Source organism: Arthroderma uncinatum (genome assembly GCF_011692745.1).
Source record: "Arthroderma uncinatum strain CBS 119779 chromosome Unknown scaffold3, whole genome shotgun sequence".
Taxonomy (NCBI): domain Eukaryota; kingdom Fungi; phylum Ascomycota; class Eurotiomycetes; order Onygenales; family Arthrodermataceae; genus Arthroderma; species Arthroderma uncinatum.
In genome coordinates this window covers 4,818,714-4,844,014 of record NW_022983865.1, presented here as the reverse complement: position 1 = coordinate 4,844,014, position 25,301 = coordinate 4,818,714, and the positions used below count along the sequence as shown (strand labels likewise).

General features: G+C 50.0%; 9 protein-coding genes across 9 annotated transcripts; 4 read left to right on the top strand and 5 right to left on the bottom strand.

Moving 5' to 3' along the window:
- Positions 1-67: 67 nt before the first annotated feature.
- On the bottom strand, positions 68-1,501 carry GIQ15_05238 (cyclin CCL1; the record flags this gene model as incomplete). The annotated part of the gene is made up of 2 exons (XM_033552655.1): positions 68-1,072; positions 1,136-1,501. 2 exons carry the CDS (start codon positions 1,499-1,501, stop codon positions 68-70), a joined length of 1,371 nt encoding a protein of 456 aa, XP_033406385.1.
- A 691-nt stretch (positions 1,502-2,192) lies between these two features.
- GIQ15_05237 (ubiquitin-conjugating enzyme E2 1) lies at positions 2,193-3,047 on the bottom strand (the record flags this gene model as incomplete). Its single annotated transcript, XM_033552654.1, has 3 exons — positions 2,193-2,367; positions 2,418-2,722; positions 2,790-3,047. The coding sequence occupies 3 exons, from the start codon at positions 3,045-3,047 to the stop codon at positions 2,193-2,195; spliced, it is 738 nt and encodes a 245-aa protein (XP_033406384.1).
- A 1,179-nt stretch (positions 3,048-4,226) lies between these two features.
- GIQ15_05236 (26S protease regulatory subunit 4) lies at positions 4,227-5,784 on the top strand (the record flags this gene model as incomplete). The annotated part of the gene is made up of 4 exons (XM_033552653.1): positions 4,227-4,229; positions 4,279-4,341; positions 4,400-5,471; positions 5,534-5,784. The coding sequence occupies 4 exons, from the start codon at positions 4,227-4,229 to the stop codon at positions 5,782-5,784; spliced, it is 1,389 nt and encodes a 462-aa protein (XP_033406383.1).
- A 694-nt stretch (positions 5,785-6,478) lies between these two features.
- Positions 6,479-8,242, top strand: GIQ15_05235 (WD repeat protein; the record flags this gene model as incomplete). Its single annotated transcript, XM_033552652.1, has 1 exon — positions 6,479-8,242. One exon carries the CDS (start codon positions 6,479-6,481, stop codon positions 8,240-8,242), a length of 1,764 nt encoding a protein of 587 aa, XP_033406382.1.
- An 865-nt stretch (positions 8,243-9,107) lies between these two features.
- GIQ15_05234 (non-imprinted in Prader-Willi/Angelman syndrome region protein 1) lies at positions 9,108-11,454 on the top strand (the record flags this gene model as incomplete). Its single annotated transcript, XM_033552651.1, has 3 exons — positions 9,108-10,140; positions 10,198-11,040; positions 11,219-11,454. 3 exons carry the CDS (start codon positions 9,108-9,110, stop codon positions 11,452-11,454), a joined length of 2,112 nt encoding a protein of 703 aa, XP_033406381.1.
- A 638-nt stretch (positions 11,455-12,092) lies between these two features.
- On the bottom strand, positions 12,093-13,932 carry GIQ15_05233 (uncharacterized protein; the record flags this gene model as incomplete). Its single annotated transcript, XM_033552650.1, has 3 exons — positions 12,093-13,664; positions 13,730-13,855; positions 13,909-13,932. 3 exons carry the CDS (start codon positions 13,930-13,932, stop codon positions 12,093-12,095), a joined length of 1,722 nt encoding a protein of 573 aa, XP_033406380.1.
- An 82-nt stretch (positions 13,933-14,014) lies between these two features.
- GIQ15_05232 (GRAM domain-containing protein YSP2) lies at positions 14,015-18,565 on the top strand (the record flags this gene model as incomplete). Its single annotated transcript, XM_033552649.1, has 4 exons — positions 14,015-14,390; positions 14,466-15,051; positions 15,119-17,796; positions 17,856-18,565. The coding sequence occupies 4 exons, from the start codon at positions 14,015-14,017 to the stop codon at positions 18,563-18,565; spliced, it is 4,350 nt and encodes a 1,449-aa protein (XP_033406379.1).
- A 605-nt stretch (positions 18,566-19,170) lies between these two features.
- GIQ15_05231 (translocation protein sec72) lies at positions 19,171-19,788 on the bottom strand (the record flags this gene model as incomplete). The annotated part of the gene is made up of 1 exon (XM_033552648.1): positions 19,171-19,788. One exon carries the CDS (start codon positions 19,786-19,788, stop codon positions 19,171-19,173), a length of 618 nt encoding a protein of 205 aa, XP_033406378.1.
- A 514-nt stretch (positions 19,789-20,302) lies between these two features.
- Positions 20,303-23,741, bottom strand: GIQ15_05230 (uncharacterized protein; the record flags this gene model as incomplete). Its single annotated transcript, XM_033552647.1, has 7 exons — positions 20,303-20,412; positions 20,470-20,717; positions 20,804-22,111; positions 22,168-22,578; positions 22,625-22,835; positions 22,935-23,060; positions 23,111-23,741. The coding sequence occupies 7 exons, from the start codon at positions 23,739-23,741 to the stop codon at positions 20,303-20,305; spliced, it is 3,045 nt and encodes a 1,014-aa protein (XP_033406377.1).
- Positions 23,742-25,301: the final 1,560 nt, after the last annotated feature.

Sequence of the window (25,301 nt, the reverse complement as noted above, 5' to 3'; positions counted from 1 at the left end):
TTATCCAATGCTATGCTTGTTTCAATTGACTGTTATGACTATCATTATTCATGTCATCACTTATATATCACTTCCTTAATTCCCCGCCAAATAGAGAATCCTTCTCTCCCTGGAACTTCTCACGCTCTAATTTGCGCTTCTTAGCCGCCCGGTCTATATCATTCTCTAAACCTTGCTCGTCGCCGCCACCACCGCCGATGCTAGGAATGGCAGGAGCCGCAGCGGATTCTGACGGAGTATTCGTGCCAGTTTGTATTGCTGAACCGCCTTGTTTCTGCAACTTGTTCAAAGCAGTAAGGTCTTTTCTCTCAGGGTTCTGGCAGTGATATAGCTTTCTGCCAATTTGCCGTAGCCTTGGGCCAGGGGCGGTGCCTGAGGATCCGTTATTTTGAATATAGGGGGCTAGGAGTGCGCAGCAGGACTGAAGGATAGGAATTAATTTAGCGTGTAGGGCGGATAGCATGGCTGAAGGTGAAGTTGAAGCAGGGGTTGATGAGGGAGCTGGCGGTCCTAGTTTGGTCTCCAGATAGAATTCGGCAAGGGGTTTGTCGGCAATGAGTAATGCAGAAAGCCATATTTGAGAGGGGGTGTAGAGGAAGTAGACGTCTGTCATTTGCGCAGAATGTTTGAGAATCTCTCGCGTATTATGATGTACCTTTGCTAATCGCGTGGAGAGTGGTGTGGCCGGCACTGGCCCTGCTATCGAAGGAGGCGGCGGCGCAAGTGATTGTATTGCTTTCTGCAACCCAGGTACAGTGAGTCCAGGATGATGAGGCCCTGGTGTAGCTTCTCCCTTCGCAATCGCATTCAACTCCATCATCCCTCCCTCTAGTCCACGGAACGGATGCCGCACGTCAAAAGTAAACCGCAGACCCTGGGTGAGTAGAAACTCGGGAGCAATAATATCTTCCATCGACATCTTGGGTATGTGTTCTGTAAAAGAGCGAAGTGACATATAGAAGTTATCCGTTTTGGTAGCAAGGAACAAGGCGCACGGCATAATGGATTTCGGGTGGTAGGTCATTGGGGAATTTGTAAGGTAGAATCGTCGAAGGTACTGAATCGCCGTCGCCTATTTAATGCATTTAGTACAATGGATGGCGTCAGAAACGGCCATATCGTAGGTTATACGTACCCTTACTGTCGTGGGCAGTGGCGGTTTATATTCATCGCCTAGCTCCATGGTTTTCTCGCAATAGTATTGCACCAGCTCAAACTCCTCATCCGGAGTGAGGCATTCTACCTCCTGCTCGCCTCCAGTCGCCGTCTGAGCGGGAGTAGCAGCTCTCTCGCCATCGCTGGGGTTGGGATTTGGCGTGCCTTGCTCCGGGGTGGGAGTTGCTGTCGACTGTTGTCGAGCTTCTCTGAGACGACGGACGGCGGCGCGGACACGCTCGCTTGCAAGAGCATTTGTATTCGCTCTGATTGTCCGGAGGGAGTCTTCCGTGAAAGACCAGAGGCGGTATTGCGTCGATGTCCGGTATATGTCGTCCTCTAGCATGATGGGCCGGTAAGCTCAGCTGCAAGGCCAAGCTGTATTATAACGTTTGGGCTGGAAATTATTAGACGAAGCACATGGAAAGACAGAAACAGAGCTGCAATGACATTAAATCTTTAAATGGTTCTATGGCTTGGATAAGTTGTAGAGAGATTCTGGTGAACAAGTATGCGAGCTTGAAGCTTTTTAATGGTGTGGAAGCTAACAAAATGACTTTGGTGGCTCAAGCTCTCCTATGGTCCACGAACTAGTACTCAGCATATATACTCCGTATCTTCAACATGGAATCAACAGACTGATGACTGCATCGTAGGAGATTGGAGTATTGTTGAATGTGAATGGTATTGAAGCGCCTATTTAGATTCCACACCAAGCCCTTGCTCCGCGCTATAACGCCAGTGTTGTTGATCCGTCGCCAGACACCACCATATGCTCTCTCCTCCTCCCTCTCCCTGTCCCCTCGCCGTCCTGTGGGTAGTTCCAAATACTCGATTGGCAGATAAATCAACGTGGGGAATGGGGTTTAAAAAAAAATTTGTTGTGACAGATAATAAAAGAACGCAACGCAATGACATAACATGAAATAAGACAGGGATTGAAAATGATGCTGGAGTTTAGGTAGGGATGCTAAATGATATGATGTGGTAAATGAGTAGAGTTGAAAGATGTTGTCCAAAATGAGATTTACATTAGGTCATGGTTCGCCGAGGAGACGGGCTGTGATGTCACCCATGTATGCCTCCTCGAGTTCGTAGTCATCGCCGTCCATGGGGTCGATGCCGACGTACTTAAAGGCAGAGACAACGCGAGGAACATCGAAGCCCATGCTGCAGAAACGGTCAATGAGATTCTTGTTGTATCCCTCGTACCTATCTACATTAGCTGCGAATAACTTGCGCAGGACGTGGATACGACTTACGCTGCTAGCTTCTCACGCTGCTCCTCCTCCTTGGCTTTGAGAGCCTTTCTCCTAATGGACTCATCGGTGGCACCGCCGCTCCCCTCACCGGTGTGTTTGCGCGGGGCTCCAGCGTGCATCACCGACCACTCTCTCGCGACCCGTTCGTACTCCTTTGGATCTGTGAGAAGCATACGGGCAACCTCTGCATCCTGAGGGTCTCGAGGCTCCGGCGTGCTGAGGAGAGACTGGAGGGAGAGGAGAGCGGATTTTATGGTTAGGACAGGCGACCAGGCCGATGAGAGTGTGTCCAGACAGATGGCACCCTAGTATCAAGTTTCGTTAGAGGAGGGCTGCCTGGATGGAGGTCATCTTCGCGAGGAGGCTACATACTGTCTGACTGCTGATATTTGGGTGCCAGACCTTGGTGTCGAACTTCATGACCGGGGGGCGGAAGGGGTACTCGGTGGGGATGGAGATGTCGATTTTGAATGTCCCTCCCTCGTAGGCGGTGCCTGGTGGCCCTGGGAAAGTACCCTTTAGGCGTGTAAGATCATCATCCGAAACCGGGTCTACCGAGATTTGCGAATGACGGTCGGCGTGGATATCGGCGATCTCTTTGGTGATCCGGCGGGTACGATTTGAAGCCATGATCGGATACCAGATGTTGAGTTCTAAGTTGGGTGCCTGTTCTATAGATGTCGCCGAGGACAGTTGGTCACGGCGTGAGGGGAAAGGCTAGATGTGTCAGTACTATACCATGGTGCAACTAGATAGAAATGGCGGAGAGAGAGAGGCCTGGGTACCTTTATATCTTTGGCCTGGGATGCGCGGCTAGAGAGAGAGCCAGGGGCGGCTTGGTGACTTGCTTTGGTGACTTGCTTTGGTGACAGCTCGTGTGTGATGGTGAGTCAAGAAACGGGGGTTCCACCGATATATGTATATACTCCGTTAAGTATACAAAGGCCGGGGTCTGGATAAGGCGTCGGGAACAGCCTCGACACAGCCAATGTTACAGGGACTCGACTGAAGTGCAAATGACGAGAACGAGAGGACAGGGCCGAGGGCTAGTGATAAAAGCTGGATCTGCCAGGCTACGATGTCGGACGAGGGACAGGGATGCGACTGATGGGCGATAGGCAGCAGGCCAGGCGCAAAACGAAGCAGAGTGAAGCAGAAGCGGTGGAAGCAGTGGAAGCCGTGGAAGCGGAGAGAAACGCCGGTATGATTGGCCGTCGACAAGGCTCTGTTGGGACGAAACGGCGGGAGAGTAGAAAAGTGAAGCTGTGGCAGGCTGTCTTTGGCTGCGGACTCGGCCTTGCTGGTTAGTTTGGTGGACTAGTTAAGTTGGTTAGTTAGTTACCGTGGACGTTGAGGTCGCGGGATGGAGGAGTGCACCTTGTTAACTGTCGAGAAGGGGAGCCGGGGACTGCCACGACAAGCGTACCTGGATGAATGTGACTATATCACTCTATCTTCGAGATCTTCCTGATCTTCTTCTCATCTCTTCATCGTTGTCTTTCTTCGTCGTCGTCGTCGTCGTCGTCGACTTTCTTCTTCTTTTGCTTCTTTGGGCGAGATCTGCTTAGTAAGGATCACGTGAAGATAGCATATGACTAAGACATGACTAAGTATAATGACTAAGCGGAGCTCGAGCTGGGCCAAAAGAAGCAACGACGAAGCAACAAGAGCTTCATCACCATCACATACACACTCTCTCGCACTCGCTAACTGAAGAGACGACATCGTCGGTTACTACTTTGTGTGTCTACAAGTTACTCGGCTGCTCACCATACGATACGTTGAGCCTGCTGGACTGAGCTTGCCACGATGGTACGTTGCCTGGCCTCGTCTCAAGGACAATGCTAACGCTGCTCAACAGGGTAATCAACCATCCAGCATGGGTGGCCAAGGGGGCGAGGGCAAGGATGACAAGGACAAGAAGGTATCTTACATCATTCCCGTTTACTGTTCTATGGCACGTTGCTCATCTCCGCTTGCAGAAAGAGAAACCGAAATACGAACCACCACCACAGCCAACCACCCGCATCGGCCGCAAGAAGCGCAAGCAACAAGGGCCAAATGCCTCCGCCAAACTACCGTCCATCTATCCGACATCCAGATGCAAGTTAAAATACCTGCGTATGCAGCGCGTGCATGACCACCTGCTCCTAGAGGAAGAATACGTAGAGAATCAAGAACGGATTCGCAAGTCTAAAGCCCAGGCGACCTCAGCGCCCGCGGCTACGGATGATAACACCAACGCCATGGACAGAAATGCAGACGAGAGGAGCAGAGTAGACGATATGAGAGGCAGCCCCATGGGAGTCGGAAACCTGGAGGAGATGATCGATGATGACCACGCGATCGTCTCCAGTGCCACAGGGCCCGAGTACTACGTGTCTATCATGTCGTTCGTCGATAAAGACCTGCTGGAGCCGGGAGCTAGTATTCTGCTTCATCACAAGTCGGTATCCGTCGTAGGTGTTCTGACAGATGATGCTGATCCACTGGTATCGGTCATGAAGCTGGAGAAGGCCCCGACGGAGTCCTACGCAGACATCGGTGGTCTGGAGTCGCAGATTCAAGAAGTGAGAGAGGCTGTCGAACTTCCTTTGTTACATCCGGAGCTGTACGAGGAGATGGGTATCAAGCCGCCGAAGGGTGTCATTCTCTACGGTGGACCGGGCACAGGAAAGACTCTTCTCGCCAAGGCTGTTGCCAATCAAACGAGTGCTACTTTCTTGCGCATTGTGGGCAGTGAGCTTATCCAGAAATATCTCGGTGACGGACCCCGTCTCGTCCGCCAGATCTTCCAGGTTGCTGCGGAGCATGCCCCATCTATCGTCTTCATCGATGAGATTGACGCCATCGGAACAAAGCGTTACGAGTCTACTTCCGGTGGTGAGAGGGAGATTCAGCGTACTATGCTGGAACTTCTCAACCAGCTCGACGGTTTCGACGACAGAGGCGATGTTAAAGTCATCATGGCTACGAATAAGATCGAATCCCTGGACCCTGCTCTCATTCGTCCTGGTCGTATTGACAGGAAGATTCTCTTCGAGAACCCTGACCGTAAGTTACACTCTCACTGCCACCTACAATCCAACTCAACATGTCCACTAACATCTATATAGAAAACACCAAGAAAAAGATCTTCACCCTGCACACCTCCAAGATGTCTCTAAGCGAGGATGTCGAGCTTGACGAATTCATCAGCCAAAAGGACGAGCTCTCCGGTGCAGATATTAAAGCCATCTGCTCCGAGGCTGGTCTCATGGCCCTTCGCGAGCGCCGTATGCGTGTGCAAATGGCCGATTTCCGAGCAGCCAGGGAGCGCGTCATGAAGACCAAGACGGAGAACGAGCCAGAGGGATTGTACTTGTAGTTCTGCCCTTGGCTACATATATCTAGGTGTATAATATCTATTCAAGCGAGCCACTTTTGCAAGCCTAAGTTTGATAATAGATGTTTATCTTCTTGCTACCTCACAAAATTATAAATAATGTAATGCTGAAGTGTTCTAATCTATACCAGCTATCCACATACATTTATAGTAGGGTGGCTTTGGTTTAAATCCAGTCCGTCCGTAGTTAGTATGATGCCAAGGGTTGCCAAAGTGTTTGTGCGCTGTATACGCTCTTTGGCCTCTACTTGACCATGCTCCTAATCAAGCTAATGGACTCTTCCTTTTCTGTGTCTGTGATAGTGTAGAGGGCATTTCCAAGGTAAACATTCTACTTGCTTATACCTATGTTTATATACGTTTCATTATCATCGAAAACAAAGCTAAGAAATGCCCGAAATGCCCATAGAAGCCCAAAAGTAATATATTCCATTTGAAAGTGAAGCTACTGATCTCTATGTGCCTGGTAAAAGGTACCGCGGTTATGGTGGGTCTTCCAGCGCTTATCCCGCCAAGCTGCGTCTAACTTTATTATTTCCAAGCTTCCATCCACGTGATCGGGTATACGCCAAACTAAGCAAACTATACAAAATAGGCAACTTTCATCCTGCCCTTTGCTACGACGAAGGAAACCAGCTTCAGCTGTCCTTTTCATCTTCATAATATCAACTTCACCATGGACGGATTCGACGAGGACGAGTTTAAGAAATTCTTCCCAAGCGGCTTCGGGAAACAGACGAAGGATGCAGACGTTAAAACTCAGATTGATCGAACGAAGCGGACGGCGGCGGTCGAGACACCCGGCACGAAGGCAATAGAGAAACCAGCTAGCCCATCACAGCAAGCGGCTGGAGACGAAGATGCAGCTGGATCGGATTCAGACTCGGATTCGGATTCGGACGAGTCAGACGCCGACGAATTTCCAGTTTCGCATAATCTTGTCTTTAAAACGCATGAACGAGCCGTGACTACGATAACACTCGACACAGCCGGATCGCGCATGATAACTGGTTCGACAGATTGTACTGTCAAATTCCATGATTTTGCATCCTTGACGCCATCTACACTGCGTGCATTTAAATCTGTGGAGCCAACCGCCAGGAAGAACGCAACCTCTTCATCCGAAATACACCCCGTCCATGTCGCGAAGTTCAACCCTATCTCTCCCAGCCAAGTGCTCGTTATATCGGCCACCCCCCAAGCGAAGATCCTCAGCCGTGATGGCGACACGCTGGCCGAGTTTGTGAAAGGAGACATGTACCTACGCGACATGAAAAATACAAAGGGCCATATCTCCGAAATTACCTGCGGGACCTGGAGTCCATCGAATTATAATCTGTGTGTCACAGCAGGGACGGATAGCACGTTGCGTATCTGGGACGTCAATGATCCCAGAAGCCAGAAGGAGGTCATTGTACACAGATCAAGAGCGGCAGGATCTGCTGGGAGGAGTAGAATGACTGCTGTTGCTTGGGCGTTGCCTGCCCAAGGTGGACCAAATGCACTGGTGGCCAGCGCCCTTGATGGGAGTCTGGTTATGTGGGGAGGCGATGGACCATATACACGACCGAGCGCTGAGGTTAAAGATGCGCATACGAAGGGTACTTGGACCAGCGGGCTGGATATCAGTCCAGATGGGAGACTGGTAGTTACAAAAGGAGGGGACGACATGATCAAACTATGGGATACCAGGAAGTTCAAGCAACCGATAACAACTGTCTCGCATATATCCGGCTCGAAATTCTACCCTACCTCGAACATTCAATTCTCTCCCAGCGGAGCAAACATCGTCACAGGCTCGGAATCTGGCCATCTACACATCCTGAACCCAGCCACTCTCAAGCCCGAACTAGTTACTCTAGTCACGCCTGACTCGCCTCTTATCTCCGTTTACTGGCATGAAAAGCTCAACCAGATCTTTACCGGGTCTGCGAACGCGGAGACACACTTACTCTATAACCCATCACTCTCACACAACGGGGCAATGGTGATAATGTCCAAGGCACCGAAAAGGCGACACGTCGATGATGATCCAAATTTCACCACGGACATCTCTCTCGGCTTCTCCGGCGAGGGCATCGTCAGCGGCAGCGGGATCTCACAAGCCACTACGTTTGCAGGCAGACATCCTACAGTTGGACTCACGGCGTCAGGCCGGTCAAGAGACCCTCGCCGTCCTCACATACCTGCTAAGACGCCATTCGCCAAAAGCCAGCCCGACGAGAAGCATATCAAGGATAGTATCCCTCTTAGCTCGATGAGAGACGAGGATCCTCGCGAGGCACTGCTCAAGTACGCCGAGGCCGCAGAGAAGGAGCCTATATTTACGCATGCGTGGAAGCACACCCAGCCCAAAACCATCTATGCCGAACTAAGCGACGATGAGGAGGAAACCAAACGGCCAGGCCCAGAGAAGAAGAGGATAAAACGGGATTATTAACGTCATTTGTAACATTTGCCAGCTTGAATTGGAGTTTGCGCGGCGGCCATGGCTAGCGGGTGTAATATTATATTATTTTGGGACGCATAACCGGTGCATCGGCTGGGAGAATCAAAATTAATCATTGAACATACCTTGCACTTATATCATGCTTATATTACCGTGTTTAGAGCTCGAGTCTCCTATAAAGTATATACCCTACCGCAGGTAATAACGGCCTGTCAACGAGACAGATAACCGTGACAGTAGAGTAGATCCAAGCTGTACTCCGTGCATCCAAACAAGATATGGCGAATTAACGGTGGCTTGAACTAGATTCCCAAGTCTTCAAAGCTCCTTTGCATCCCTTCTTTGCATCCTCGACTCCACCGAATTAGTGACTTCGCGCCTGTTCTGGTTGGTCGCCGCGCAAGTTCAAATTCCAGCCATCCGAGCATCCGCGTCCTTCGTCTTCAGCAACTCTCCATGCTCCTCCTGCGTTCAAGCGAGTGTCGCAACGAAGGCGCGGCATCAAAGACTCCCGGGACGATGAGCAGGTGTTTCAGTCACCCTTGAAAAGCGGCAGTTTCTCGACGCGGCGGCCTCCTCGCCGTCACTATAGCTATTTACGCCTCCGTGCGATCGATAGTTCGACAGCTGGGATCTCACCTTGGAGAGTCCGAGAGTACATCGAAAGCTTGACAGCGGTTTCACCTCGTCCCTCTATACATGTGGTAGAGTCTACAGCCCACAAGAAGCCACAGGAGGCGCAGGCTAGTTACGACAGCCAGTCCCGATAATTAAGTGCGGAACCAGACATCAATAATCCTCCGGGATATCTACAAGACAGCAGCCGAATCTGAAGCTGGCGGACTTCTCTTCTGTGATGATGCTTGTCGCGGTCCTCCTCTCCGTTATCGTCGAGCAGGTCTCCTCCACAGCGATCGCATCTTCGCTGCTCCAGCCCTCCCTCGCTGCTGACGACAGCTTCATACTCGCCGGCGGAGCGCCAGAGGATGGTGGACACGGAAAGGACCCCATCAGCGAATGGTCCTCTACCATCGGCATAGTCACTGCGATTGTAGGCAATGTCCTTATATCGCTTGCTTTGAATATCCAGCGCTACGCCCATGTTCGTATAGAACGGGAATATGAAGGCAATATACTGCGGCTGAGGGCGGAGTGGAAGCGGTCTTCACCCAGGCCTGATGGCCGGGCGAGTGGCCACAATTACGGGACGGTGGACGGGGAGCATGCTGAAAGGCAGGCAAATATCAGTACTCAGGCATATACCGATGACCCGGAAGATGCAAGGAGAGATGGCAATGCGCACGCCAACGGATACGGACATACCAATGCGCAAACTCGCGACAACCGATCTGAACCCAGTGGAAGCAGACCGATAGTGGACTCTGGCGACGAGGATGGAGACGATCCGTTACAAAGTTCATTTCTGTCGGATCGGTCGGCCACCTCATTCGAGAAAAGCACGGCAGGTATTGATAGGAAGTCGTATCTGCGCTCGTCATACTGGTGGTGTGGGATCGTACTCATGACGGTCGGAGAGGCTGGGAATTTCCTGGCTTACGGCTTTGCGCCAGCTTCTATTGTCTCGCCCTTGGGAGTCGTCGCACTTGTGTCGAACTGTCTGATTGCGCCGTTTCTACTCAAGGAGAGATTTCGCCAAAGGGATTTCTTAGGGGTCGTGATCGCGATTGCCGGAGCTGTTATCGTCGTGTTGAGCGCAAAAACATCTGAAAATAAGATCGGTCCGGGTGAGATTTGGGGAATGATTACGCGATGGGAATTCGAGACGTATCTCGGGGTCACTGTCGTGTTGATTATTGGCTTGATGTCGATAAGTAGAAAGTATGGGCGCAAGACTATCCTGATCGATATCGGGCTGGTTGGTTTATTTGGTGAGTTCCATTTGCCCGTTTAATTCATTTGATCAAGGCTAATGCGGTGTTATACAGGTGGCTATACGGCTCTGTCCACCAAGGGTGTATCCTCTCTACTCTCATATACCCTCTGGCACGCAATTACGTTCCCCATAACGTATGTCCTTGTGGCTGTCCTGGTGTCTAGTGCCATTATGCAAATTCGATACATCAACCGCGCACTCCAACACTTTGATTCGACACAGGTGATCCCCACACAGTTTGTGCTTTTCACTTTATCAGTCATCATGGGAAGCGCCATATTGTACCGTGACTTTGAATCTGCGACTGTAGCACGAGTTGTGAAGTTTGTTGGCGGCTGTGCGCTCACTTTCTTTGCCGTCTATCTTATCACAAGCGGCAGGGCCCAGAAGCAAGACGATTCAGAGTCAGAGAGCGACGAGGAAGAAGCAATTGGCTTGCACAATGACGAACCCTATAGGGATTACGTTGACTGGCAACAAGACGGCACGCCAATTCCTAGCAGACAAAGCACCGATATCAGTGGCCGAGTTTCGCATACAAAGCCTTCCCCTTCGCGCTCGCTCCAAAGTCTTGAAGAGATGTACGAGTCCGAGGATGAAGACGGACAGCAGACTCCGCGTGCCCGGACAGCTACATCTCCCAACTCACTATTGGACCCTATTTCGAGCTCATCTTCTATTCTGGACCCTTCTCCGCTCCCTGCCGCAGATAATCCCTGGGCTACACCCACCCGTGAGAGAGAGGAACCGGACTACAACCCGCTGAAGGCTGAACAGGCTATCGCGGCGCATAACACAGATGTATACCCGCCTCCAACAAATGTGGTCTTACAGTTTCCTTCAGCTCCTGGTGCCACGGACTCGCCCCCTCGAGGAGGACCGCAGACACCTCAGGGTAGCCCTCGTCGGCGATCGCCCACCAGAGCAGAGCCGCACAGTAGCTGTCGGCTATCTGGACAATCATTACGTGTCTCAGGTTCAGCGCATCGAAACTCTCTTTCTCGATTTTCACCTGGTCCCCTTCTGCCGCCACTATCTGGTGGGCTAAGCGCTGTAGTCGCTGATTCACTTAGACGAGGAGAAGGGTCGCCTCAGCAACACCGAAAGAGTATGCGTGGAAGCAACAGACACAAGTCCAAGTGCAAACCACGGCCTGGAATCCCACTTTACCTGGATCCTGCTCTGGATCCTCACCCAGTGGCCGAAGTTGACGATGAAACAGCCGGGAGCACACCTCAAATATCACGATCAACCTCTACAACAGGACCTGACGGGCCACGGAGTGAACAGCAGCGGACTCGAAGTCTGAGTGATTCATGGGGTGCAGGTCTCCTGAGCTTCGGTGGAAACTTAAGACTCAGTGGCCGTCGATCGAAGGGCAAGCTACCTGTCGAATACGATCACGATGACCCCCTCAACCGCCCTGGCCTATCATGATACCAATGAATGCTAGGACTCGGCTTTTCCTTCCTGCACATCTTTCCCCCTGACGTATATGGTTACTCAAGGCCATGTTTATATATATCAAACCGAGGCTCTTTGCATCGCTGCAAACCCCCAACCCTTTCCGCTCCCTTTCCACATTTCCTCCGTATGTATTTCTCTTTTCCCTCGGGCCCTCGTCATTCTTTTTCGTTTCCATAATACCTTTAATACTCAGCTATAGAGCCTTGGCAGGCGATGTATTTAATTTTCATCTAGCGTTCCGTATTCTGGTTGTGGCTTCTGTTCCCTCTGCTTTTCTGACCTGTGAGTTAATCCTGCTCGGTTTTATATAGTTTTCTTTTCTCGTAGCGTTTCGTGTTTATATTTGAGCGTCTATTATCATTCAGCCAATTCAAACTGCTTCGAAATGTACTTATGGTAGGAGGTTTTCGTGAGAGCCAGCAAAAGCGGCTGGTAATTTGAATGGTTATATATTCTTTAATATTGGTTAAATCGTTGAATTCATGGGGCCTGTTGTACCCGTTGCGTACAGTCTTCTTCCTCTTCTGTCTCTTTGATCTCCTTGGGTATTCTGCTGGAAGCCCTACTTACTCCGCTCCCATTGCCACTTTCGCGCCTGACCCGGGCCCCTTCCTTTAGTTTCTCCCATCGCTCTCTATACCTTTCAACCACGGCCCTGAGCTTCTCATTCTCGTAGCTAACCTTATCTAACTCTCTTTCGTGGTTTTTTACCAATTCCTGTAACTCCCTAATTCGCAAATCTGTTACTGCATTAGGTACAGGCGCAATGACTTCACCAGTAGTCGAAGCCGCGGGAGAGGTCTGACGGGATGAGATGGCATGTTGGTTATGCATGGCACGGATAGACTGTTGGAGAGCTAATGAGGAAGACTGTGCATTGACCTCCCACATATGTAAGCGTTTAGCCAGTGTATCAGAGAGATGTCTCAGGGCTTCATTTTCTATCTGAAGCTCCTCGGCTGTTTTAGACGTCCTCGATAGGTCGGTTTTATTCTTTCGTGACTGTAAGGTTGTGCTGCGATCTAGCCTGGCCGAGCTTTTATGTAAGAATTCTTCAGGAGAAGGGGGGTTTTCACTAGCATCAACGAAATCATCTTCAACGGATTCCATGCTGTTCTTGACTGCCTCCTTTTCTGCCCGAGAAAGTATTCCGGCGTATGATATCATTCCACCAGCTGTGGGCACCACATAGAATGATTCCGCGGGATTATGTGATGCAAAGTGGCCATCTTTGTCCTTGATAGCTCTCAGGGCAGCACTAGACACAAGCTTGGATACGTCTGGGCCCTTGTCTGAGAAGCTTGTAAAATCAGCTACGGCGGAGTCTGTATTGGTCTTGGTATCCGCCGCAGTGGCCTTTTGCCCTGAGAGAAGGCGTGGCTGAGCGGAGTCAACGCCTAGAGGGAGACTGGCAAACGCAAGGGGCGCAGAGAGCTTTGATATGACGCCTTCAAACGTAGAATAGAAGCGGCAAAATGGCTCATCTCCGGCGATAGACCTTAGTCCAGCCATGGCAGTGTCTTTGATATACGGCGAGACATACTCCTGGGACGTTACCTGGGTCGGACTGATCGGAGGCACCCAGGAGTGTTTCCCTCCCTGTGGACGTTGTTGTGAGACCTGGGCGTCAGTCGAAAGAGGATCAACCCGTATGCTGCCGTCTCGATGCCTCGCTCGGACGGGTGAGCCTGCCATCCGTGCTCGCGCATTCTGGGCTGATACCGTGGGCGAAACTGGGTTGGAGTGCTGTCTTTGAGAGGGTATCCCCCGCGCAGAGGCGAGATTCCCAGCAATCGACGAATTGCGAGAACCCGAGCTGCCCTGTGAGAGCAGCCGCGGGGGATGCTGCTGTTGCCCGGTTGACGCCAAGCCGGGTACTTTATGTGTCGCAGGATCTGTTGTTGTCGTCGTTGGGTTTGGTGTTAGTTCTAGTGTCCCATCTGGCGGCTTCCGCTCTGTGTCCGAGGTTGACGGGGGATTTTCGTGCTGAAACCGGATAATTGCAGCCAGCTGTTTATGGTGGTCTTCTAGCAGTCGCAGTGTCCTGGCAGCCTTTAATCCAACGATGTCAGAATATGAAGCCCTCATAAAGATATAGACAGGCTGCGAGCCCTTACACTGGGGTCAGAGGTCGACTGTCGTGCGCTGGCAAACTCGCCCGCTGCGAGGTCATGTTCCTCGCTCGCGGCGACAGGGTTGGCCTTGCGAGTCTCATGCAACGCATTTCGGGCGTGAGTATGCGCCTAGACGATGGTCAGCCAACTATATAGATATGAATAGTGAAGACGGTGGTTACCAGGACAAGCGGTGATGATTCCATATTATAACTAGGACCTCGACGGGGATGCTGAGCTGTATCAAAGACCGTCCAATAGACCAGGCCGTATCCCTGACCCGGTCGTATGCAGCAGAAGACGTCCTGTCCAGGTACTGCGCAAGTACTCGGCGTATATCAGACGGCCGTTGCAAGATGCGATGCTGGTAAAACGGACGATGATGTCAACCATGGAGGTTTTGGAGGGCCAGGCGGTGGCCAGGTACCGCTACCTCGGCTCTCTCCTATTAATGCGTGGTGCACAAGTAGTGGTACCTCCAGCCTGGCCGCGGAGCTTGGCGGGCCTCCTCCTCCTTCGACTTTCACAACGCGGCGTCGTTTCGCCCTTCACAGCAACGTCAACTCGCCGTCCGTCGATAACAAAGCAGATGTGCTTGGTCTCGAGGAGGAATCCAGCTGCTTCTCCTACTCCGGTCTCTGGCAGCTCTGGCAGGGCTCGTCTGGTGTGAAATGAAGCTGGCTTCAGTTACTACTACTGCTACCACCTTGACTTTCGCTGCAACCTGATCCCATATCAGACGCCAACCCCGGTCATATTCGCCCACCCACCAGCCTTGTCTTACCAGGCTACGGATCCGTCTTACAATTCAGTTATCGGGATAGATATCTCTGCTGGAGTGAATCTGCACTCTTCCTCGACGAGAATATAGCAGCGAATGCCGCTCTGTCGCTCATGGAGAACCATGGTGATCCCACACCCGCCACGGCCTCCCCGAACGGCCTGAGGAAGGTATTCACAATGCAGAATCGCAGCCGGACAGCACTGGCAAAGCCGGACACCCCCGAAACCGACCAGAGGAACAGGAGTTCGACCATTGACTCGAAATCGGAGGATTCACGGCCGACCACGAGCAGTGCTGCCTCCGGACATAGTGATGCTCCCTCCGGGATTTCGAAGCTGATACCGGGGGCCAGACGACGCCACCGAAAGAAGGTCGAGTCTGCAACATCTCTGAACAAAGACACGGAGCAGGTGGAAGGATACGACTGGCAAGAGGGGGAATCAAAGGCCTCCTTGCCCTCGGTAGAGATAAACGGCCAACGCCGTAGATCCATGACAAACCCGGAGAGCAATCATGTCTCAGATGGCTCAGAATCCGATATGTAAGTCTCCGGTTACAATATCGGCTTGTTTTTCTCTCGTTCTAATGCTAATGGATGTATTTAACAGCCACTCGACTGTGGGAAGTCGTAATTCTCGCGGTGATCCAACTGCATCTACACCCGACCTTGGCGTATATAAAGACGATCATGATAGCAATATCGGAGGACGCTCTAACACTACTTCGGAAATCAGCTTGGACAGCTTTAAAGGCCCGTCTAGGAATGCAACTGCATTAGGGATTGCTGCAGGCTCCAACTCAGGCAGGGGTTCAATAAGCTCGTCGACTAGCCGAAAGCTGAAAGAAGCATTTACCCACCGCATAACGAACAAGAGCAATGACACCAGTCCTGATAGAAGTTCTGGGAAGCTGCCTGGGAACAATGATGGAAATGCGTCTACTGATGGAATTGCAAGCCTTCCGTCAAGGAGGGCACCCCCGCCCTTACAGACTGCCCCCCAGCTGCCTCCCCCAAATGCTCAAGCTCAACCTCCCCTTGATGCTGGTCGTCAAAGAGCTGGAAAAAATACCCCATTGGACGAGGCTCCCAAGACGCCGCCCCCTTTGAGAAACCAACCCGATATCGTGACGACACTCACCCCTCCTACTCCGACAAACCACCGATTCAACTCCCAGCACTTCCCCCTGACAGACATCGTCAATTCTCCGGAGTCCACTGAGAATGACCCTTCCACATCCAATATCGTTGTTAGTCCTTCCGGAAATATGATATCCCACCGTCGAGTACGGTCAGCATCTGCGGCCCATCAGCCAAGTAAACTATCCAGCTCGACGGTTCCCCCGCTTACTCCAGCAATAGAGGAGAACAAATCCCAAGGGAGGACATCAACCTCGCAGTTTGGAACCGGGTTCTTTTCGTCTATGGTCTCTGCTGCCCAAAATGCTGCCACCACGCTAAGTAGCAGCCTGAACCCCCAGGTTAAGAGCAGGAATACTCCAGATCAAACCGACGGGGAAAAGCGGGAGAACGTCGGCAATGACGCACAAGAGACATCCCGCGAGGGTGATGAAAATGCAGTCCCAGAAGACAGAAAAAAGGAGCCGGCAGTAAATACTCTTGGTAAGGGAGACTTGGATTTTAGCCATCTCGGGCTAGAGCCACCTGAAAGCACTGCGGGAACCACTGCGGATAATAATGAAGGTAAGAGGCTTGATGTGGTGGCACGTCCTCGCGCGAAAACTGTCTCCCAGCGTGATGAACTTTCAGCACGTATGGAAGACGTACGAGCTGCCCGAGCTGTTTCAATGGCTTATGGAAATGCCCCGCCAACCCCTATCGTTACAGTTGATGGCATACACCCAGAGGCCCAGCCGCAGGCCCAACCCCAGAATGCATTAGGCTCTTTGATACGAGATAATGCTGGCGAGAATACCCCGCCCGGCGGCAGTGTTCATAGTGAAAATGCGGAAAGCCTTAAACAGAATGGTAGTTTGAAAAGCCGTCGTGCTCGCAGGACCCGCGGGTCTTCTGCAGCAACTACCAATACGCTAGGTGCTACAAACGGAGGTGCACTTGGAGCAAATCTAGCAGCGAGGAATACTAGCGTACCTCGCCTCACAGGCTTTGCGGTCGCCAGTAAGAAACGAAACCGTGATTTCCATCAATTATTCCGCAGCGTTCCAGAAGATGACTACCTTATTGAGGACTACAGTTGCGCGCTGCAGAGGGAAATTATTCTAGCTGGTCGACTATATATCTCGGAAGGCCATATCTGTTTTTCCAGTAACATATTAGGCTGGGTGACAACCTTGGTAATCGGCTTCGACGAGGTCATTGCTATAGAAAAAGAATCAACTGCCATGGTCTTCCCAAATGCGATTGCCATTCAGTCCTTGCATGCACGCCATACCTTCCGGAGTTTACTCAGCCGAGATGCAACTTACGACTTGATAATCAATATTTGGAAAATTAACCATCCAACGCTCAAAAGCTCGATTAATGGAACCCACATCGACCAGGGGACTGGCGATAAAACAGAGAAGGCGGATGACGCTTACGATGAGAGCGCCTCGAACTCAGAAGATGACGATGAAGTGTACGATGAAGATGAAGATGGTGCTGCAATCGACCCTGATGGGAGCGTTGATGATAGTGTCGCTGGCAGTGAACAGCCAGATCAAGCACAACGTCTGCCACGAAAGTCTTCTACTACCCCATTATCGGCTGCGGGAGCGACCCAGCCTACTGGTCCAACTGATGAAGTGAAATCAGGTGAAAATGGAGCTAGCTCTAGCGCAGAGTTCCCTGGACCCAAAACTCATGCACCTACGGAATACAATGACCCATCTGGACGCTACGAGAAATTGATCAAAGATGAAATCATCCCTGCCCCACTAGGCCAGGTGTACTCGTTGGTCTTCGGTGCTCCTTCTGGGGCATTCATGTCCAAATTTTTGCTTGAGTTCCAGAAAGTGACCGATCTTCAATTTGAAGATGATAAAAAGGGCCTCACTAACGATAACAAAACCCGATCATACAACTATATCAAACCGTTAAATGGAGCGATTGGACCCAAACAAACAAGATGCATTAGTTCGGAACAACTTGACCTCCTCGACTTTGACAAAGCTATTCTTGTCACTCTCACGACCCAAACACCTGATGTACCAAGCGGCAATGTCTTCTCGGTGAAAACTAAATATCTCCTGACCTGGGCTCCCTCTAATGCCACTAGACTAGTTATGTCTTGCAATGTAGAGTGGACTGGCAAGAGTTGGATTAAAGGTGTGTACCAGACTGTCCCATTTTCCAGCTTTGTTAGCTTTTTATTAACATGTTACTAGGTCCAATTGAAAAGGGCGCCAACGATGGCCAACTGGGTTTCGGTAATGATCTGGTTAAGGCAGTCAGAGCCGCTGTTGCAGCTCGTGGCCCTGGAGTAAAAGGTGGCCCGAAAGGTAAAGGCAGGCGCATCCGCATGGCAGCCGAACTTGCAGTGGCTGCGAAGGAACAAGCTGCCCTCGAGGCCACGAAGTCCCAAGCTGCAAACCAAGGGATTTTGTCGTCACTTTATAGCCCGTTTGCTCCGATAGTTGACCTGATACAACCACTCTGGAGCAGCAACATGACAATCGGTGTTCTCTTGTTCCTGCTAGTTACCATGTGGTTGCGTACTTCCGTTCTACCTCATCGAGCCCCTGGAGTCGGGCTTTCGTCGCGCTCTGCCCCAGAGCGTCTGATTGCGTTAGAGGAGCTCTGGCAGAGAGAGGAGAATGAACTGTGGGACTGGCTAGAGGAGAGAGTAGGGCTAGACGGGCTCGCCTTTCCTGTTGTCGACGACGTCCATTCCGGAACTGGCAAACAACGGCAATCCAACCGTGGTCGTACCGAAAAAGAATTTGAAAACCGGTTACATCGGGAGAGAATGTCGGAACGCGAGGCCGAAAATGCCATTCGAGTTACACAAGAACGCCTTGAGACCTTGCAGAGAGTTGTCGAGAAGCGGAAACAAAACCGCCAGGCTTCTCTAGAAGATGAAACCCCTTCATCCTAATAGAATGAAAACATGATATCATGTTTCTTCTTATCACAGTCCTTTTTGCTATAAGTTCATTTGTTAAGCGAGTTATTACCTCCCTGTCCTTTCCTTTCTATGTCAATCATTCCCTTTGACACTCAACTTTCATTGCGTCCTATGCATTTGTATATCAACTCTCACCTTTGTCTGGTTTTCCTTGCATTTCTGTCTTTTTTACATTTTGCATGTCTCGATTATATATCGATTGGCGTATCTGATGGTGGAAGCTATCGGGTTTGTGCTCATTTGCTTCAGTCTCGTTTTCTTTGACCAAGGGCTGGAGTTGGGATGCGGTGCGGTCGTGTCATCTATTTATTATATAGGTACAGGAGTCCGAGAAATTGATTTTAGGTATCATCTCCACACATCGCATGTATATGAACGATCGGTAGCGACAGCTATAGATTCTCTATGAATAGAGTAATTGGGAACCTCTAGCCAATTCACCATTCAATTGCTGTACAGTACACCGTAGATACGGGAACAACGCCAAGATAAATGCAAGCATATACAGGTTGAAGGGTTCAATATAAAAAGATAGATAGATAAAAAATCAGGTATCGTAAAAATGAAGGGGTCATTTAGAGTCGTTTTCCTAGTCCAGTGTGAATATCGACCATCAATGCATTCAGCTCTTTCGCAACCTCCCCATCGCCTTCCATTTCCAGGGCCTTAGCAACCCACTTCTGGGCTTCATCCCACCTCCCCATCTCAACCAAACACTTCCCACCGCGCCACCAAGCTTTACCGTTCCCTTGCTCGTTACACTCGGTACTGAGCTGAGCATCAACCCACCCCTCGGCCCAGAGTTGCTGTTGCATATAAGCCTGAGCCCTGTTGGCATACAGTGCAGATAGCTCCTCGCGCATTAGTCCTACGGGCTCCCACGGTGGTCGTGCAAGCGCCATATCAATTGCGTGAGTATATAGTTTAGTGGCCTCCCCGAAGGCTGCCTTTCGGTATGCGGCGTTTGCTGTATCGCGAAGTTTCCCTATTTGTGCGCTTCGTTTAGGATTCACAGGTCGTGGTGGAGGAGGCACATTTGGGGGATCAAGATTGAGAAGAGCGCGGTGGGTTTGGTTTAGCGCTTCAAGTTCGGCATCAAGTTCTGTCGAGGACGCTGTAGGGGCTGAGATTGCTTTGGAGGTTGGGTCGATGTGTAGCGGGTATTCGACGAAGGTCTCTGCGTCTGAAGCCATGGTGGAATATAAACAAATTATCCGGGATCAGAGACAGGTTATAGTCTGTCCAACAGATGAGAAACCGGGATGCGATGCTACAGTCTCCTTTTTCAGTACTGCTGTGAGCGTCGATTGTCAGTGAATCTAGCGCAACAAAAGAGAAGAGGTGCAACTATACTGACGGACATTTATAAGAAACCAGAGTGCTGCTGCCTAGTCGTTTTCCGAGCCAGATATGGTCGACAGAAGCAAGCCGGAGATCGAGTAGTAGATGCTGCTGGTCTTGAAGCCGCGATTTTGATGACTTCAGACTTCAGACCAGCCTGTTCTTCTTACCCCTAGCGCTAGTCCCGTTTTGGTATGGTCTATTTTGGGTTTCTAGAAGGAAGGCACGGACCACACTCTAACTCCACGAGGAAGCCGCAGAAAAGATATACCTGATCATAACGCTACTTTATCTTATGATTAACTAATTTTGTTTTAATACCCACGAGAGTACATAGCAACATTCAATTATTGTAATGTATGGTCGCTAGTCTGTCCTCTCTAAGCTCTGCAGCTTCACCAATTCAAAATACCTCCCTCCCAGCTCCATCAACTCTTGGTGCGTCCCCTGTTCCACAACATTACCTTCATGCAATACTACACGCACAAGTTAATCTCTATATTTGCAACTTGGGATCGAGATTTGTTTCTTACCATAAATACAGTCGGCGTTCTGCACTGTGCTTATCCGGTGTGCAACAGCAACCGTCGTTCGGCCATGAGCCGCCGCATTCAGAGCATCCTGGACGATCTTCTCAGACTCAGAATCAAGCGCGGAAGTTGCCTCGTCTAGGAGGAGGATACGGGGATTGCGAAGAAGCGCCCTCGCAATGGCTATTCGTTGCTGCTGCCCGCCGGAGAGCATGCATCCCCTGACTCCAATGACCGTGGAGAAGCCGTCGCTGAGTTGAGCGTTAGTAGGTGACCATTTAAATGCAACTAGAAAAATATATAAAACGGACCAGAGAAGGGGAAGGGGAGGGCTTACGGTAGAGATTGGATGAAGTCGTAAATATTAGCATCCTTGCATGTTTTGGTAATTTTCTCCTCAGAAACATCCTCGTCGTTGGTTCCCATGGTGATATTCTCCCTTATTGTTCCCTGATATAGCGTCGGCTCTTGACTAACCAGAGCCAGGTGACTCCTGTAGTTCTTGATATTCAACTTAGAAATATCTTTGCCATCTACCAGTATCTGCCCACCTTCAGGGTCAAAGAACCGCTCCAGCAAAGCTATGATGGTGCTCTTCCCGCATCCACTGACTCCCACAAGACCTATATATTGTCCCGGTTGGACACTCAAGCTGAGGCCGGCAATAACTGTCTTCTCCGGTCTATTAGGGTATCGGAAATAGATATTGCGCATCTCCAAACTACCATATATTCTCGTTAAAATTTCGCCAGTTCCTTGACGTGCATCGATGTTGACAGGTCGGTCTAACAGCGTTTTGATACCCTGAACCGCCTGGCGAGATTTACTCATATCTGGTGCGAATGAGAATATGGCTCCTGCACTGAATGCGCCTGCTATAACAGCTGCATAACAGATGAAGAACTGCAACACAGAATAGCCCTCGTACACGATGAGAGTTCCTCCATACCAGAAAGCCAAGGATATGCATAAAAAGTTGGCCGAATGGGAGGCTGCATACAGCGTTGATGACTTTAGTATGGAAATAACCGATTTTTGTCGTTGGGCTTCCAATATGTTATGATAGTGTTCCTTGACATAACTTTCGAGACCGAGTGACGCAACTGTTGTAATGGCAGAACTTGCTTCACACGCATAAGTTGCCGAAGCTTTATATGCCGCCTCCGACTTTCGAGCTAGTTCCCCGAGGATTTTGAGTCGGACGAGACCACAAGTAAGAACAATTGGAATAGTTGCTGCACAAACTAGTCCCAGCTTCCATCCTACCGCAATCGATAGGGCTACACCGGCAACCAGAGTGGTTGAGACAATAAGGATTGAGCCTAATGTCACACCGCTCATCCCAGCAAGGTTGGTGGCATCGGTTGATAGTGAACTTGTAAGAGCTCCGGCTGAAAACTCAGATTTGTCAAACATGGAGATATCCTGATGGAGCATTGCTCGGAAAGAACGATCTCTGGCACGATGGATCAGGCGCTCAGAGCAGTAGGCGAAACAGAGTCCCGATGCTCCCCAGCCTAAGAATGCAGTACCTCCTAGCATCAGATACATCAGACTCCAAAAGTTTACCTCATGGCGTAAGTCTCCATACATAGAATGGGGCAACGACATTGCCGAGATTGTCTTGCCGTAGAATACGGCCTGCCTAGGGGGGAAGGTCAGCATCAATATTCTGCACAAAGCGTGGGAATAAAGTCCTACGTGGGATTTCCGGCGCCTGTGACGATTGACCAAAATAGACCTGAAACCATGATAAGAGTTTCTTCGCTGTTGAAGTTGGCGACAAACTTGATCAACTCCCATAAGGAATATTTGAAGTAACCAGCTTCCCCCTCGGAAGCTCTCTCGCCATCTCCACGGTATGGCCTAATCTCGTGCGGATACACATCGGACTCTTTACAATCATCTTTAACATCAGGCAGCTCGGCACCTCTATCGAGATCAGACTTTGCTTCACTGATAACGATACTTCTTTCGGTCGACAGGCGTTGCTTCTCCACCAAGTGGTAATATGTCGATCGTTTCTCAAGTAGCTCGTTGTGAGTTCCTTGCTCAACAACACGTCCGTGAGACATGACAATAATGTTCGCTGCCGCTGTGATTGTAGAGAGTCTGAATCGGAATTAGCTTGTGTCTCTAAGTCTAAGTAAACACATACCGGTGACTAATTGCAATCGTTGTCCGCCCTTCAGCTGCAACATCAAGGGCAGCCTGTACCAGCCGCTCGGCCTGGGCATCTAGAGCTGAAGTAGCCTCATCGAGCAGCAAGACCTTCGGATTGCTAATGATAGCCCGTGCAATGGCAACTCGCTGCTTTTGTCCACCCGATAGTAATGAGCCCCTTCCTCCAACAGTCGTGTGGAATCCGTCTGGTAGTGCAGAAATGAATTCAAAACAGTTCGCTTTCTTGGCAGCGTCAAAGACAAGTTCTTATACCTCTCTAAGAGGGGAATTTTCGTGCTCAGTACCCATCAGACCAAATCTGATGTTTTCAAATATAGTTGTGGAGAAGAGTGTGGGCTGCTGAGTGACTATCGCCACTTGTTGACGTAGCCATTGCAAATTTAGAGACGTGATATCGTGACCATCGAGTACTGTTTTGCGATCATCAGCGTAGTCAACCTTTCACAGGAAGGATACTTACATATTTCACCACTTATTGGCTCGTAAAACCTTTCAATCAAACCTGCTATCGTACTTTTCCCACATCCAGAAGCACCAACGATTGCCGTTGTCTTTCCTCCTGGGAATAGAAGATTTATCCCATTTAAAGTCAATACGTCTGGTCTAGAAGGGTAAACATGGCGAATGTTCTTGAATTCGATTGCTCCAGACACAGCTTGTAGCTTGTCTCCCGCAGAGAAAGATGGATCTAGCGGCGACTTCCTGGACACTGTGGCAAGAATTTTTTCTGTTCCTGCCATGCCAGTTGCAAACGCTTGGAAATTGGGTGCTATGTTACCAAACGTGAACGCTCCAGTCAGTGTAGCAAGGAGAATGGTTATAATAGCTCCTAAGTCGATATCCCCTATAACAAGGTAACGTGAGCCTTGCCAGAATGTCAGTCCGTAGGTCCAGAATATAACACAGTTCATAATGGCCATCATGGCTGCAAGAGCAATGCGACTCCTGAGACCAGAGCTCTCTGCCTTGGTAAGAAATTTCTGATATCTATCGGCCAGCTTGTCTTGGATCCCAAATGCAGTAACGTGCCTGATTGAACTGATGGCCTCCTCGGCAACTGTCGATCCGTCTGCATATGCTGATAAAGACATCTTGGTATACTTGACCATAAAAGCAGAACATATACTCATGGGTCCAACCTCTGCCACAATTGCAGATATCAGAATGAGAGCCATGCGCCAGCTTTTCACGAAACAAATGATGAAAGCCGTTCCAAAACAGGCACAGGAGTATAACGTCAGGGAAAGTTTGCCCGTTAAAGCATCTTGGATAAGATTTGTATCAGCGGTAATTCTTGTTGTTATTTCTCCCGCTCCCAGGACGTCGAAGAATGCTATATTTTGACGGAGGATAGCGGCGAGGTATTTTTCACGGAGTCGTTGGGTTATCTTTTCCCCTGCTATCATGAACCCAGCTGTAGAGATATACGTCGAAAAGAACTGTCCAATGGCTATGTATACATAGTACAGAGCAAATTTTGCTACTAGGGATAAGAGATGAGAGCCTGGAGCCGTTTCTAAAAAGAAGTCCTTGAATGCCTGGGCCAAGCCTCCTAGAAAGAGCTGTATGACGGAAATGAGTTTGGGGGATTTAATGTATGTCAGGGAGGTAGCTCACGAAAGATATTGGTTGAATGGCCCCTCCAATTATTGCCGCAATTGAACTGATGACTAGGAGAAGTAGGTCGGAGGTTGTTGCACAAGTATATAAAAGTTCCAAGCGACTCATCCGCGGCTCTGGGGTATGTATTTGGCGCTTGAGAATCTCTTTCTCATGCTCGTCTAATTGCAGACTAGGCAGAATAGGTGGAGAGGAGGAATAGGTGGAGAGGAGGTGCCCGCGCCTTGATCTGACATTTTGACCATATGACTCTCAAGAAATATAAATCTATATCTCGAGGATGTAGGGTTTCAACGGTGCGGACGATCGTTGGAGCTCCAGAAGGCTGAGACAAAACAATGGGGAACAAGGAGAGTTAAGCATTGTTTTGTCCCTGTTGCTGAGTTTATCAACCAACCCCAGGCTGTTCTCTAGCCAGTCATAATGACTCATTATATATCATTCTATATCATGGTGGATAAATTCCCATGCTACCAGAAGCCCCTGACGAAATTGAACAGGAAGTACCTCACTGAATCGTAAGTCCACTGCCCTTACCCCCTTGATTCTCCTTTTTCTCTTCCAATCTCCTTCTTTGGCCGCCAGATCTTCTTTCGCTTTAGGACAGGTCCGGGTCAGCATTTACGTGTTGGTAGAACCAGGGGCCCCTGCTAGTGCCATTAATCGTGCCTTCGCCTGCATACCCAGGCCAGGTGAAGTGCGGGAAGTCACGAGCATATTTATATTCCTTGAGGAACGGAGTAATAAAAGTGCTTTATTCTCGTGCAGTGAGAATGGGCACACTGGCACCATTGCAGCAGTTGGTGGAATAAATGAACAGCTCACAGCTTTACATAGCTAGAGAATAAGATAATGGCTGGGCAGAAGTAAGGCAGAGCTATGGTATCAGAGGAGTAAGCTGAGGTTCATATTCAAAGCCATCTAAGTATGTAAGTGCTAGATGTCGTTAAATTTAGCTATATAGGCTAAGAGCTAGTTAGCTTAGTAATGTACTTAGCAATCGTGTTCTTTTAGTTTTCACGTGACTGTGA